Source organism: Copadichromis virginalis, linkage group LG2 (assembly GCF_057382275.1).
Source record: "Copadichromis virginalis isolate Kocher_CV1m ecotype Utaka linkage group LG2, C_Virginalis_male_GT1.1, whole genome shotgun sequence".
Classification (NCBI taxonomy): Eukaryota; Metazoa; Chordata; class Actinopteri; order Cichliformes; family Cichlidae; genus Copadichromis; species Copadichromis virginalis.
The window spans coordinates 34,387,081-34,400,795 of NC_140619.1; the positions used below are offsets into that span (position 1 = coordinate 34,387,081).

Consider the following 13,715-nt stretch of genomic DNA (forward strand, 5'->3'; position numbering starts at 1 on the left):
CGAAGGGGTCTCTGCATGAAGTGATGATGGTTTTTACTTTAGTGCGAACAACTCATATGAATTTCAAAGCTGTTCTAACAGTCCAACACTGGTCTCTGAATCTCCCGTTGGAGAGCCGTGAGCTTTCTATGATGTTATCCAAACTTACGTTCCGTGATGTTGTCGTTCTTTTTGCTCAAAGAGCAGGTTCTGAGAACTCACGACCGCAGTGCACTTCCCCAAGATGTGATCAAATTTGCGCTCAAAGGTGTTATTCGAGCTAGCTCCTCCAGATGTAATCCAGTTTTTCACTCAGAGGTCTTGTTCTGAGTGTTCACGGCAGCCGTGCGTTCTCCAAGATCTTCTCCGTGCTGCACTCAATGAGCCCATTTTGAGAAACTCACGCCTCGTCCCACCATTTCAATCCCAGCGGGCAGCCTTGTGGGGGTTTAAACAGCCGGTTCCGCTTCCTTAATTCTTCGATAAGTCAGGGCCAAGCCAGCTCCGATCAGCAAGAACCCTGTTATCATGGTTCCGAATAGGTAGATATCTTCAGCAGTCAGGCTCACCCGAGCCCAGACTTCTCATTGAGAAGGGGTGTCAATTGCATTCAGAGACCAGTTGATCAAATCCATAATTCCTCTTTTAGGTTTTAGAGAACAGACTGTGAGAGAGTGTTCCAGGGAAAAGTAAGTAAAAACACAAGACAAGACAAGGACATAAGATATATATATATCAGTGGTGTTTACTATCATGTCGTTTTAAACAATGGTGGTATCAGGCTGCAATTTACCAGTCAGTGCATTCCTGCTGTAAGCACTGGTTTCAGTGCCCTTTATGTTTGCTTCTATAGACCAACATGCTGGATGTGACTTCTTTATCCAGCCTACATGTTCTGTGCCTGATGCTTTGCTGCTGATATAGCTCAGTTGGGAGAGCAGCAAACCTTGCTTCACCCAATCATGTGTCTCCTATCATGTGTCTCATTGAGATCACCTCATCCAAGATGCCAGTGGGGGTTCATGCGCCTAGGAAAGGATTTCAAAACTGCATTGTAGGTGCAGACAGTTGTAAGCCACCCGAAACATCTGCTCATAATGACCCACGCCTTCTTTTCACACCTTGGCTCGTGTGGTGAGGCACATGATCAATAGTGGATCAGCGACTCTCTTAAGGACATCTTATTATTAGCACTTGGGGTTCAATAGGGGCTCTTGTGGGGTGATTGTGGCTCAAGAGTTGGCAGGTTGTCTTGTAATTGGAAGGTTGCCGGTTTGAGCCCCGCCTTGGGCAGTCTTAGTTGTTGTGTCCTTGGACAAGCCACTTCACCCGTTGCCTACCGGTGGTGGTCAGAGGGCCTGATGGTGTCAGTGTCTGGCAGCCTTGCCTCTGTCAGTGTGCCCCAGGGCAGCTGTGGCTATAATGTAGCTTGCTATCTCCTGTGTGTGAATGGGTGGATGACTGAATGTAGTGTAAAGTGCTATACAAATACAGGCCATTTACCTGGGGGTTAAATGTCCACCTCTTGGTTTTACAACTGAAGAAGCTTCTTGGATGAGAGGTTTCATTTCATCTCTCATCCAAGTGACTTCTTCAGTCTCAGCTCCCTGCAAGTTTCCCCACCCTTATAAACTGTACATTTGCATAATGACTGAAGCTTACACCACTGGCGAACATCATTAATACATGCATCAGGCTGCATCATTAATATCTAAATTGCCATGACCATGATCCACAACCACTGATAAAAGACCATTTATTAATGACCATTGTTTCAATTGCCATGAGTACCATTTTCAAACCTCCGCTCAAACCAGCAGTCCTCCTTGTCCAGGTTTGGGGTTAGGGTTAGTGTGTACATCCTCATCATTGAAAGAGTGGCCACTGGCCCATAGGTGTCCTGGCCTGAAGAGTTAGCTCTTCTGTGTTGTGCCAGACGCGTAACCAGAGGTTGTTTGGTTTCTCTGATGTATAAATAAAAGAAATCCTCCTGGCACTTAACACTATATTAATCTGTTTGTGCTGAGGGACCTGATCGTTGAGGTGGACCAATTTTTGGCACAACATGGGGTTTGGGGTTTGAAAGCCACACAGAGATGCAGTGTTTAGAGAAAATGCATCTTGCCTTTTCCGATTCTCCTGACACATAAAGGATCACTAAAGGTTTTCGCTCAGGCTGCAATTGTCTTTCTTCTGTCCTGGATCCCTTGGAGCATTTTCTAGGTGCCTTCCCAGCTTTGACAAACGTCCAGCTGGGATAACCACATTTGCTCAGGGCCTTCTTGATGTGATGTTCTTCTGCTTCCCTGGCCGCTGTGTCTGTGGGGATGGTGTTCGCTCTATATTTTAGCGTCCTGATGATACCCAGTTTGTGCTCCAGTGGATGTTGAGAGTCAAACCTTAAATAATGAACGGTATGCATTGGTTTAAGGTACAGATCAGCTTTTAAATGTCCCCCATTACTGATGGAAATCTCACTGTCACTTGCACTACTTATATCAGTGTAAAGCCGAAATAGCTCAGTAGGGAGAGCGTCAGACTGAAGATCTGAAGGTCCCTGGTTCAATCCCGGGTTTCGGCAATGCTTTCTTTTATGTTGACCCTAAATTACTGCTTGGCATATAACACCACACAGGTGTGGCAGAAATCCTTAGGCAGCTGAATTCATAGAAAAGAACAAACAAACTTCTAGCTGTTGAAAAGTGAGGACACTGGAAAAGCCTTATACTGGGATTGCATATAAAGCATCATCTGATGGTCGGGTTTCTCTCTGATATTGTAGGTCTTTACCTTATTAAAGTACCTTGAGGTCACGGTTATTGCAAATCCACTAAGGTACTATTAGGTGACACGAGCATAATAGTAGTACCCTGCCCAAATAGCTAAGTTGGGAGACTTGGTGTAGGTCTAGTGTAGTATTTTTTTTCTAACTACTTCAGACAATCTATAACCCTCTTCCTGTAACCGCTTTCTGGGCTCATAAATATTTTCGTCACTGAGCAGTGATATCATTTTCTCATGATAGTCTTTCTGGTTTAGCAAAACCATGCACCTACCTTCAACTGCCAGAAGAATGATAATATGGTTGTCATTACCAAGCGATGTGAGTGCCTTCCTCTGCTCCATACTAATGTTGGATGTTGGCGCCTTTGCATTACTGAGAAAGGCAGAAACTTCCATCCACAATGTTTCCAACACACAACAAGTGGGTCAAAGTACATTTGTTGCCTGGTCTTAGTCTTTTCATGCTGTGCTAGACGAGCCTTCTTATGTGCTGTTTGCTCATACTCACATACCAGCTTGATAAAGTGGGTTAAAGGGAATCTCACATTGCTAAGGAGTATTTGAGGGTTCACGTAAACATTAACAATTGCCGAAACCCGGGATTGAACCAGGGACCTTCAGATCTTCAGTCTGACGCTCTCCCAACTGAGCTATTTCGGCCACAATCTGCGCCCATAGTGCCACACACTCCAATCAGAGATAAGATTGCAATCAACCAAGCCAATCAGTCATGCTGGTGTGGGACAATAAAATACACTTTACTTTATTTATATAGCACATTTAATAACAACAAAATGTTGGCCAAAGTGCTGTACAAAGATAAAATATTGTTCTATTACTGGGCTTCACATATAAAATTCATGACATACCGGCTAGCTGACAGTGTTAATCCCCCTACATGGTTGCAACTGGAGCAGGAAGCTTGTCAGCCTTATTGCATAGGAGTTATACCGGTGTCTCTCTTGCCCACGGATAAGTCTATGTATGACGGCAATGTGGTGATACACAGCACCATATGTATTGTTGAGCAGATTAAACTACACTTTAATTTGAAGTCTTTATCCTCTATCATGCCCATTTCAGGCAATCCATCTTTTAAACCATCTATTTTAGACACTACATTTTGACTTTGGAAACAGGTAGGACTTTGTACAATCAGTAATCTATACTGGGAGGGTGTCTTTGCCATTATCAAGTAGTTACAAGAGATATACAAACTACCAGGGAGAGACTTTCAGACACCAGCAGATAAGAGACTATGTCAGTAAATACGTACAGAGCTTTGAGAGTCTTAACAATTCCTTTCTTGATAAATGTCTCCAACTTTCACCTTTTAGTGAGAAATGTATTTTTTGCATCTATCAGAGTCTAATGTCAATGAGCCCTGTGAACTTGTTCTTTATCAAGTCTAAATGGGAAGAGGAGTTAGGTATTACAATCACTAATATTCAATGGGAAGAAGGTTTGGAGAATCCATAAATGCAAGACAGTGCTTAACTTAATTCAAATCTCTATATCGTCTACACTTCTCAAGAGAAAAGTTAAATAAATTATACCCTGAGGTCTCTCCTATCTGTTTGAAATGCTCCCTAGCTAAAGATAAGTTAAGCCATAGTTTTGTTTTTTGTGACAAGGTTAAAAAATATTGGGCTGACATCTTTGATTCAGTGTCTCAAATTTCTTGATTCAGGTGAGGACATCCCAAAAAGTTGATTCTGTTCCTCTGTAGTGTTTTCAGTGGGAGAAATGTTTCGTCACTCATCCAAGTGACTTTTTCAGTCTCGTTTGACTTCAGTCATATTAGCCCACAAAAAAACTTTTAAAAATCACCAGCACAAGCATGACCTTGAACATTTGAAGTTAAATAGCCTGTGTGGGGGAAAGCATTGTCATGTTGGAGGACAGAGTTTGGTGTCAGATGGTTGCAGAATTTCATCTAAAATCTGGATGACAATCATCAAAGCAAAAAAATTGCCGAAACCCGGGATTGAACCAGGGACCTTCAGAGCTTCAGTCTGACGCTCTCCCAACTGAGCTATTTCGGCTATGCTGTGCAATGAAAGGTGGTGCCACTGATGCTAAATATTATTAGCTGGTACTCAAACAGCAGTCAGACCAGCATGTCTGGCATCAAGAACATGCCACTTTCAATCACCTTTCTTCTTTATCTTCAGTTTAAACGCCTCTATGGGGCCAAGCATCTTGGAGGATATAAGTTTGGTGTCAGACTGTGTGGGTTCTTGGTCATCGAGGTGATGGTAGTCTAAGGAGGTTATAAATAAAGCAATTGGACTTGTTGAAGTTTCTTGAAGACATTTCACCTCTCATCCAAGAAGCTTCTTCAGTTGTAAAACCAAAAAGGTGTAGAGTCCCAGGTATTTAACCCCTAGTGGTAGTTGTCCATTCAAAAATGGCGTAGGTCATTATGAGCAGGCATCTTACATGAGGTGATATCAATGAGTCACATGACAGGGTGAAGCAAGTCACATGCAGCATGTGGTTCTATAGAAGCAAACATAATGGACACTGAAACCAGTGTTTACCAGTTTGTCAGACAGGAATGCACTGACTGATAAACTGCAGCCTGATACCAACGTTGTTTAAAATGACATGATAGTGAACACCACTGATATTATTTTGATGATTTATTTGTTTGGGTTTCTTTTCCCTCTTTGTGCCAGGAAAATAAAGACATCAATATATTAGTTATATTAGGCAATATATTCATGTATTAGTACTTTGCAGTTTTATTTATGTGCCGATGTGCAGTAAAGGTGGGGAGAGTGCAAAGATGGAAAGAACTGACTGTTAGTTTTAGTACTTTTGTGGTGGTTTTATGGCTTATTTTGTGAGTTGTTTTGTCTTTCTTGATATATTTTAAAGGTAGTCATTGAAGTTATTTAATAGATCTCCAATTATGGTACATTTATCGTGTCCTCAGAGAGCTAAAGGAAGATGAAAACAGCCAACACAAACCTATTAAACACCAACAGAACAAGCATGGCAGAGCAGTTCAATACTCTCAGAACAATCCAAACGTGAGCAGCGTCTGTGGGTGAAAGCATTGTCATTTTGGAGGATAGAGTTTGGCATCAGAACTTAAATTTATCAATGACAGTGATGCCACTTAAAACAACTAAAACCCAGGGTTAAACTACAGACCTTCAGATCTATAGTTTGACGCTCTCCCAGCTGAGCTATTTCGGCTATGAGACACCAGTGATAATAGTGTCTCCGACTACAAACAGTCAGTGGGCTAACTCCTTACTTGCATCACTTGCAGTAACTTGGTGGATTTGCAATAACTGTGACCTTAATTCACTTTTATACGGTAAAGACCATGATCACATTTTGAATGGTTCCTTTTAAATTGCAAAAAGAAAAAGTCTGACTTGCACAGGCACATCTGCTTCAAAAGTTGTTTACCTCTACTTGTGCAAATGTAAGAAAAATGTGATCTGTTTTTAAATACTCTACCCTAAAAACTCTGTGGTCACCTCCCAGAAAACCCACTGTAGTTAAATAAGAAGACAAGCTTTCTTTAATTACATACGTAAACAACTTATGCCTCTATAAAGGTTTCTGCAAGTTTCAACAACATTTCCCAAAACCTCTAAATGTGTAAATGCTCCGTTTCAGTTTTTTTGTAGTTGCCTTTGTATGATGTCAGTGAGAGAGGATTTCCTTAATATGGTCATGTCCTTGAAACTTTAAATATATCCAGAAGTTGTGGAAATGAAAAACAGCACAGTTCTAATTAACGTTCATGTGATGTGGACCAGTTCATCAGTTGTGTTTTTTTCTTGGGAGAGCATTAGATTAAAGAGCCAATAAAATCTGTTAAACCTTAAATTGAACTGGCTGCTCCACTTTCTAAAATAACAATGTCATTTTTACTACTGTAATTCTCAGTTTGTTTGCTTATTTTATTATTTATTTTAAAAGCAAACAAACCATAAAGGTGAAATTAGAAACCAATCTGTTTTCTGTACCAGGCATGTTATAAAGCTGAAATTTCGAGATGCTAACCTGAAATTTTGACTTAAAGAAAGCAGCAAAAACAAAAAACAAGCAAACAAAAAAGGAATTTATTTATTTTAAGTCCTACATTGTGCAACACCCAAGAGATTTGTATGTACATAAGAATGCAAATAAATAATAATAATAATAATCTTTTTTCTAAGTTTTCTTTGACCTCATAACCAATGTTCCCTCTAATTTTTCATGTGTCTGAGCAAACACACAAACTTCCCTGAGCGGTCCCTTGGACCACTGTGCGCAACAGCAAACATGTGCACTCTGGTCACAGCAGCATCGAATTCATCTGAGTTACATGGTTTATTAAAATAATCGAATTACAGTATTTACATTTCTTTTAGAATCCTTTTAATTAAGTGCTTTATCCCACTTACAATGAAAACTGTAAAAAATCTTGTTCGTGACCTGTGTAGTATGTTAACACTATTGGAAGTAAAAATAACTTGAACTGTACCAATTTGCTACAGTCTGTATCAAATAAGATGCCACACAAATTATTTACACACACAAAACACACTAATTACACAATGCAACACACTAACCTTCGACTTCAAACAGGCTTAACGTCACAAATCTCTCACATCTCCCTCCGCAGTCACTCCTACAACGTCCCCTTCTTCCTAAACATCCAAATGCCATGTTGCCATATCATTTGTTGATTTGTCAACATGGTACATTTTTCCACCAATAGGAAAGGGTGGAGGTTTTTTGGTTTTTGTCTTTGCTCACAAGCGGAGAGTGCTTTCAAGCGCTTTCCTTAGAAAACACAGTTTTTACAGTTTCTTCCTGCAGTAAATATAAACAATGATAGTTCAGGAATAAACATGGCATATATTTTTTTAATCATAACTCTGGTTTTACATGGCCAATCAACACAATTTAAAAACTGGTATATAGTTTGAAGTCCACACTTTCAGACAAAAATGGAATAGTTGTCTTCGGTTGACATAACATCTTTTTGCAATGTCATCTTAATTTGTTCATGACTACTTTATTCTTCCTCAGCTAATCAGCAGCACATGTGCTATTGTCTCCTCCTCCTAGCTCCAAGCTGAAGACAGGTTCTGTGCGTTGAAACATAGTAACGAGTCCACACCACATTTTCTTGTTAGTAACAAGGTCAAAGTCAAATTTATTTATATAGCACATTTCAAACAGCCATGCTTAACAATATAAATATAAAGTGCTTAACAATATAAAAATGGCATTAAAAAGCAACAATGTAATACAATAATAACAATATAAAACAGCGTTGTAATGATTGAAATGGTAATTATTTAGATTACTAGTTACTGAAAAAAGTAATGGCCGTTATTCCCATCTCTGATAATGACACAATTATTTGTATTTCTACTACTCATAAAGTAGTGACAGTATTTATTGATCAGTATCCACAAATTAAAATTGTAAATAAATGACACTAGCTGTGCAAAAATCTGACTGAGACCCTAAACTTTACTTTAAATTTTTCGACTTCCCTACTCACATTTCCAGTGGTTGGACGAGTTGTCATTAGTGTGTCTTCCGCTTTGATACTCTAATCTATACTATAATCACTAGTGCACATATATTTATATTTATAGATACATATATATTTAGTCATCTTTTCTCTTTTACCACGTCTCTCTAATATTTTGCTCCTTACTATTTTTCTATTTTTTTATTTTTTTATTTTATTTTATTCTACTGTATCATGCTGCTGAGTGACTGCTGCTCCTCAAACATATTTCATTGCAATGTTGACCCTGTGCTAACTTGCATATGACAAATAAAACTGAAAACTGATATACAAATGTGAATCTTGTCATTGGCTGGAGCCGCCAGTCACCGGTCACTCACTGACTCACACTGCAAAACAGCACAGAATGACTTGTTATGTGTATATTTTAATTTGAATTCAGGTTGGAATTCTTTGTGCGTAGACCGTGTCACGCAGCTTAGAGGGAACAGTGCTCATAATGCTTTCCATGGTCAGGAAGAGGCGCAGACCCTGTCGTGGCTCTTGATTGGGACGTTGCTGGATGACGTAATTGTTCTTGCCACACTGAGCGCGGAGGCTGCTGGGTAGAAAGGTCAAGAATCGATGGCCGCGCCGGACGCGGTGGGCTGTGTTCAGGGAACTGTTGGCTTTATGGGGCCGATGGAAACTCACGAAAGGACCACACGGCGGCTTTAACGGAGAGCCGCGCTGGGCGTTGCTTATATTCCGGGGAAACGCTGAGCTCGTCGTGCTTTGATTTCCTGACTCTCTGGCTGCCTAACAGACTCATTGTTGTTGTTTTGGCTTCATCCGTCGGACACACACACGCTGCTCCCCGAGATCCTCCCCCGTCTGAGACCGGAGTCCAGACTGCCAGAGTGATGGTCTGCTGTCCGTCCCTGGAAGATGGATGAGAAATCCAGCAGCAGCAGCAGCCACCATAGGCTTCTGATCGTCCTGCTCATGGTTATGCTCTTTGGCGTAATTATGGTCCAGTATGTGTGCCCGAGCAGGTCTGAGTGCCAGGCGCTGCACCGGCTGGGATCCTGGTTTAACAGCGGCAAAGCGACTGGGACCCGGGTAGGGGACAGCGAACTCCCGGACGGGTTTCAGAAGGATCCGTACATTGCGGAAGACGGCGCTATGGCCCGGTTTGTCCCTCGTTTTAACTTCACCAAAGAAGACTTAAATCGCGTCGTAGACTTCAATATCAAAGGGGACGATGTCATAGTGTTTCTGCACATTCAGAAGACAGGGGGGACGACCTTTGGGCGACATCTGGTGAGAAATATCCAGCTAGAGAGACCCTGCGAGTGTCACGCAGGTCAGAAGAAGTGTACCTGTTTCCGTCCAGGTAAAAAGGAAACCTGGCTCTTCTCCCGTTTCTCCACCGGATGGAGCTGCGGCCTCCACGCAGACTGGACTGAGCTGACTAGCTGTGTCCCATCACGCATGGACTCCCGAGAGGCTCCGAGGAGTCTGCCCAGGTTGGTAAAAAAAGGGGGGCTCAGTGGGTCTGGTGCCTTTCATCAGAGGTTTCCCCCCAGTCTTAATGGGGTAATCACTTCGTAATTAAGCTTGTCTGTTGCTTTATTTAAGATAATTGCGCATTTTCCTGTCAGCTTTGTAAACAAAAGATTGTTTTATGCTTGAGTAAATTAAACAACACTTAAAAATAGTTGGAAAAACGTTTTAACACTTTTTAAATCAGAGCTCGTGATTGTATGCAGGAAAAAAACGTATTCATTCACTATAGTCCAGTTTTTCCACCAATTGCACAGTCTAGTTGTTTATTCACTATAATAGTGAGATTACTATACAAGTAATCCTAAATGGTCAATATCCAAGAGGAAAAAAAACTCCTAATGCAAGGTTTTCTGATTCAAAATGGGTTTATGGGTTTTGGGGGGAGATTTTCCAACATATGGTGAAGGCTAGTGCTGTGGCACAGTGCAAAGCTTCTTATCGATATGGTACCAAGTAAATACAGAGCTGATATTTTTTACACTGTCCCAAAAGGTTGATTCTTTTCATCTGGACGTAGCGTTTTCATTGGGAGAAATGTTTTGTCACATATCCAAGTGGCTCCTTCAGTCTCACTTTACTGCAGGTTTCCCCAACCTTATAAACAATACATTTACACAATAACTGAACCTAGTCCACTGAATAAACAATGGGCTGAGAGGTCAGTTCCTTGATTATTAATATGCAAATATTCATGACCATATTAATGATGAGGAAGACCTCGTTAGTAAGGGGCTGGATTTTCCTATGATTCGTTGGTAAAATGATTGCTGTAGAGGGAAAATTGTGGGTTTACTGGCAAGTTGAAAAGGATGTTTTTAGATAAAAATTTCTTCTTCCACTCTATCATTTAGTCTCTCCACTTTAGCTTTGAACAGACCATCCAATGACATTAATTAGTATTATCTTTCCTTTTTGGCGAAAAACAAATAAGTCAAAACGATAACATATTTGTCAAAATGTATATAAGTACAATTGCACAATAAAGCTGGTCATTTTGGCATTTAACAGTATTTCTGTGGCAAGTGGTGTGGGAGTTGCTTGGTCCAAAAGTTCTGGGAAAGTGTTTATCGCACAAAAACATAGTTTGCTTTACAACAATCCCAACAAAAGTGTATTTAAAGTTTGAGTAAATTAAACACCACTTAAAAAAATTAATTATGTATGCAGGAAAACCTTTGTAATGCCACAGCAATTTGTTGTAATTGTTCTATGTTTAGCCATGATTGCTTGTACATTCCAGGTATGCAAAGTGCATGGTGCTGCAGTACATGGAAATGTAAAAAACAGAAAGACGGGTCAGTATGTTTGCTGAGCATGATGCATTTCAACTTCAAGGTGACTGAGAAGCGATGCATGAGTTGTTTTTAAAGGAACTAATTCACTGGTGTGGCAGGGATAATGGAAAGTTGCCAGGGGTCAATTATGTGCTTTGATTTTATTTTAGTTTTCCACTTCTAATCCCTGTGTTGTAATGTTTTGCAGCGAAACAAGACTAATAGATTTAGATTCAGAAATATCCTGAAGTACAAACAGAACAGACGGGCACGCCATGGACAAACTTCCTGCTTTCTAGGGAAAAGTGGCTAATGTTTGCATTTCTACTCAAATCTTATATGTATTGTGAATATATCCCTTGTACTGACCTGTGTGAATGAACATTTAGCAGCTTTAGAGGCAGGTGGAGTTTGAGGTAACTCATCCCCTATAAACCAGCCAAGTATGGCAAAAAGATCTGGTGAGACTGTGATGCCAAAACTCAAAGAAAGTTTAAAAACCACAACTAAATTACAGTAGAACATTTTAAAATATCTCTCATTGATAAAGGAAACAGCACCGGTATGATAGAAGCGCATAGAGACAATACAGAAGTATCCTGTGTAAAATATAACGGGGTCATAAATGGTCGCTTTAGGTTTAAAGATGGTTTCTTGCATTTATCAGCATCTTCTTTACTGCTCACCACTCTCACCTTCTCCAAACATTATGAAGCAGTTTTTTTGTTTTGTTTTGATAAAGTTTTTTGGCACCAACCAAACGGGTTTAGACCTTCCACTGAAGGAAAACTCTGATACTGTCAGTGTTCAACTTTAGATCATAATAGCCATAAAACAGCAGGAAAATGCACAGACTTCCGTTCAGTAAAGGTAACACACACCCATTGATTAAACTGTATACAAACCCACTGTGAGCCAGGAAAAACTGTATGAACGAAAGTAAAATCAAATACTTCAGCTCTAAATGAAATAAAAAATCAGAACATTGTTAGTTACAACTTTATTACTGATCTAATTGTGTCTGTTTCTCTCCAGCAGGAACTATTATTATATCACCATCTTAAGAGACCCTGTATCACGCTACTTGAGTGAGTGGCGTCACGTACAGCGCGGCGCCACGTGGAAGGCCTCATTACACGTGTGTGATGGACGTTCACCAACGCTGTCAGAGCTGCCAAGCTGCTATTCAGGAGATGACTGGTCAGGCTGCTCCCTGCAGGAGTTCATGGACTGTCCCTACAACCTAGCCAACAACCGGCAGACCCGCATGCTGGCTGACCTCAGCCTGGTTGGCTGCTACAACGTTTCCACCATGAGCGAGGAGGAGCGCTGGGCAGTGCTTTTGGAGAGCGCCAAACGCAACCTGCGGGGCATGGCCTTCTTTGGACTGACCGAGTACCAGCGTAAGACCCAGTACCTGTTCGAGCGCACCTTCAACTTGGAGTTCATCGCGCCCTTCACGCAACTCAACGGCACACGCGCCTCCAGCGTGGAGGTACCTCCAGAGACGCAGCGCAGAATCCGCCAGCTGAACCGATGGGACGTAGAGCTATACGAGTACGCCCGCGACCTTTTCCTGCAGCGTTTCCAGTTGGCGAGGCAGCAGGAGCGCAGGCAGGCCAGGGAGAGGCGACAACAGGAGAGGAGGCGGCTCCGTGGTGGGCTCAGAACAAACCAAGGGAGGCAGCTGAAGCCCACAGAAACGCCGCGTTCCACCAACAGCCGCTCTGTTGTAACCGAGGAGCGGCGGAGAGAAAAGCCTGCTGAGGACAGCGTGGCGTCTGAAGTGCCACTCCCAGACTGGTGGGATCTGGATGAGAATAGCACTTTAGAGGACTATTTAGACAATGTGGAACAGTGGTAGCGATGGGTACGAGCAGTGGGGTGTCTTAATGCTAAGTGTGCCAACTTCTGCCTTGTCTGTTTTCATATATCCAAGTTATTTTTAGCATATACCTTCCACAGATGTCCTATTGAACAGTCTTAAACGACACATTATTTATATTGATTATATTTCTTTCCCACATGGACTCACAGAAAGGCAAGCTATATCGGTCTAAGTGATGGTACTTAACCTTCAACACTACATATTGAACCTACCTGAACTCCTAATATAATGTAGCTAAAACAACAAATTGTTGTTTTATTCCTCTTTGTTGCAAAGGTACACTTTAATATGTTTTTCTATTTAAGAAAACAAACACTGTTTCTTGTGATTAATAATCTATATGTTTGCCAAATCATTGTCTGGTCTGCGGTGTGTACATTTCAAAATGTACCTGTGATCTCAAGTGTCTTTTTAGTAACAGAAAATGAGAATGGAGTTTTTTTTAGATACCTCAATGTATAACATTAGCTGCTAAAGTTGTACAATTACTGAATGTGTCTGTTTTGCTTTTTGTTTTTAATATAAAACAAATGCTGTTGCATCTGCTGAATTGCTCTTCTGTTCTTCCCAAATGGAGATGTCTCCTTTTTCCTCGCTGATATCCTTTTGTCTGCAAATGCAACACAAAAGAGTGCACGCTTTTGTGTTGCACGTGCAGACCTTTGAAAAACCAGCAGGGAGCGCTGAAGCAACCTTAATGAAACAGCAACTTCCTGATACTCACGGAGGTAATAGCTTTTTCTTG

At 41.1% G+C, this 13,715-nt stretch overlaps 1 protein-coding gene and 3 non-coding genes across 5 annotated transcripts; 2 read left to right on the top strand and 2 right to left on the bottom strand.

The window, feature by feature from the left end:
• Positions 1-2,487: 2,487 nt before the first annotated feature.
• Positions 2,488-2,560, top strand: trnaf-gaa (transfer RNA phenylalanine (anticodon GAA)). Its single transcript has one exon. It is a non-coding gene; the product is annotated as a tRNA-Phe (tRNA).
• Positions 2,561-3,350: 790 nt separating this feature from the next.
• On the bottom strand, positions 3,351-3,423 carry trnaf-gaa (transfer RNA phenylalanine (anticodon GAA)). Its single transcript has one exon. It is a non-coding gene; the product is annotated as a tRNA-Phe (tRNA).
• A 1,312-nt stretch (positions 3,424-4,735) lies between these two features.
• On the bottom strand, positions 4,736-4,808 carry trnaf-gaa (transfer RNA phenylalanine (anticodon GAA)). The gene has a single exon. It is a non-coding gene; the product is annotated as a tRNA-Phe (tRNA).
• A 3,895-nt stretch (positions 4,809-8,703) lies between these two features.
• Positions 8,704-13,511, top strand: hs6st2 (heparan sulfate 6-O-sulfotransferase 2). Of its 2 annotated transcripts, none has more exons than XM_085431768.1 (2): positions 8,704-9,768; positions 12,118-13,511. In XM_085431768.1, exons 1-2 carry the CDS (start codon positions 9,188-9,190, stop codon positions 12,944-12,946), a joined length of 1,410 nt encoding a protein of 469 aa, XP_085287894.1. In that variant the 5' UTR covers positions 8,704-9,187; the 3' UTR covers positions 12,947-13,511. The 2 variants fall into 2 exon arrangements, with proteins under 2 accessions (XP_085287894.1, XP_085287903.1); XM_085431777.1 differs by having other exon boundaries at positions 12,121-13,511.
• The last annotated feature ends 204 nt before the right edge of the window (positions 13,512-13,715 follow it).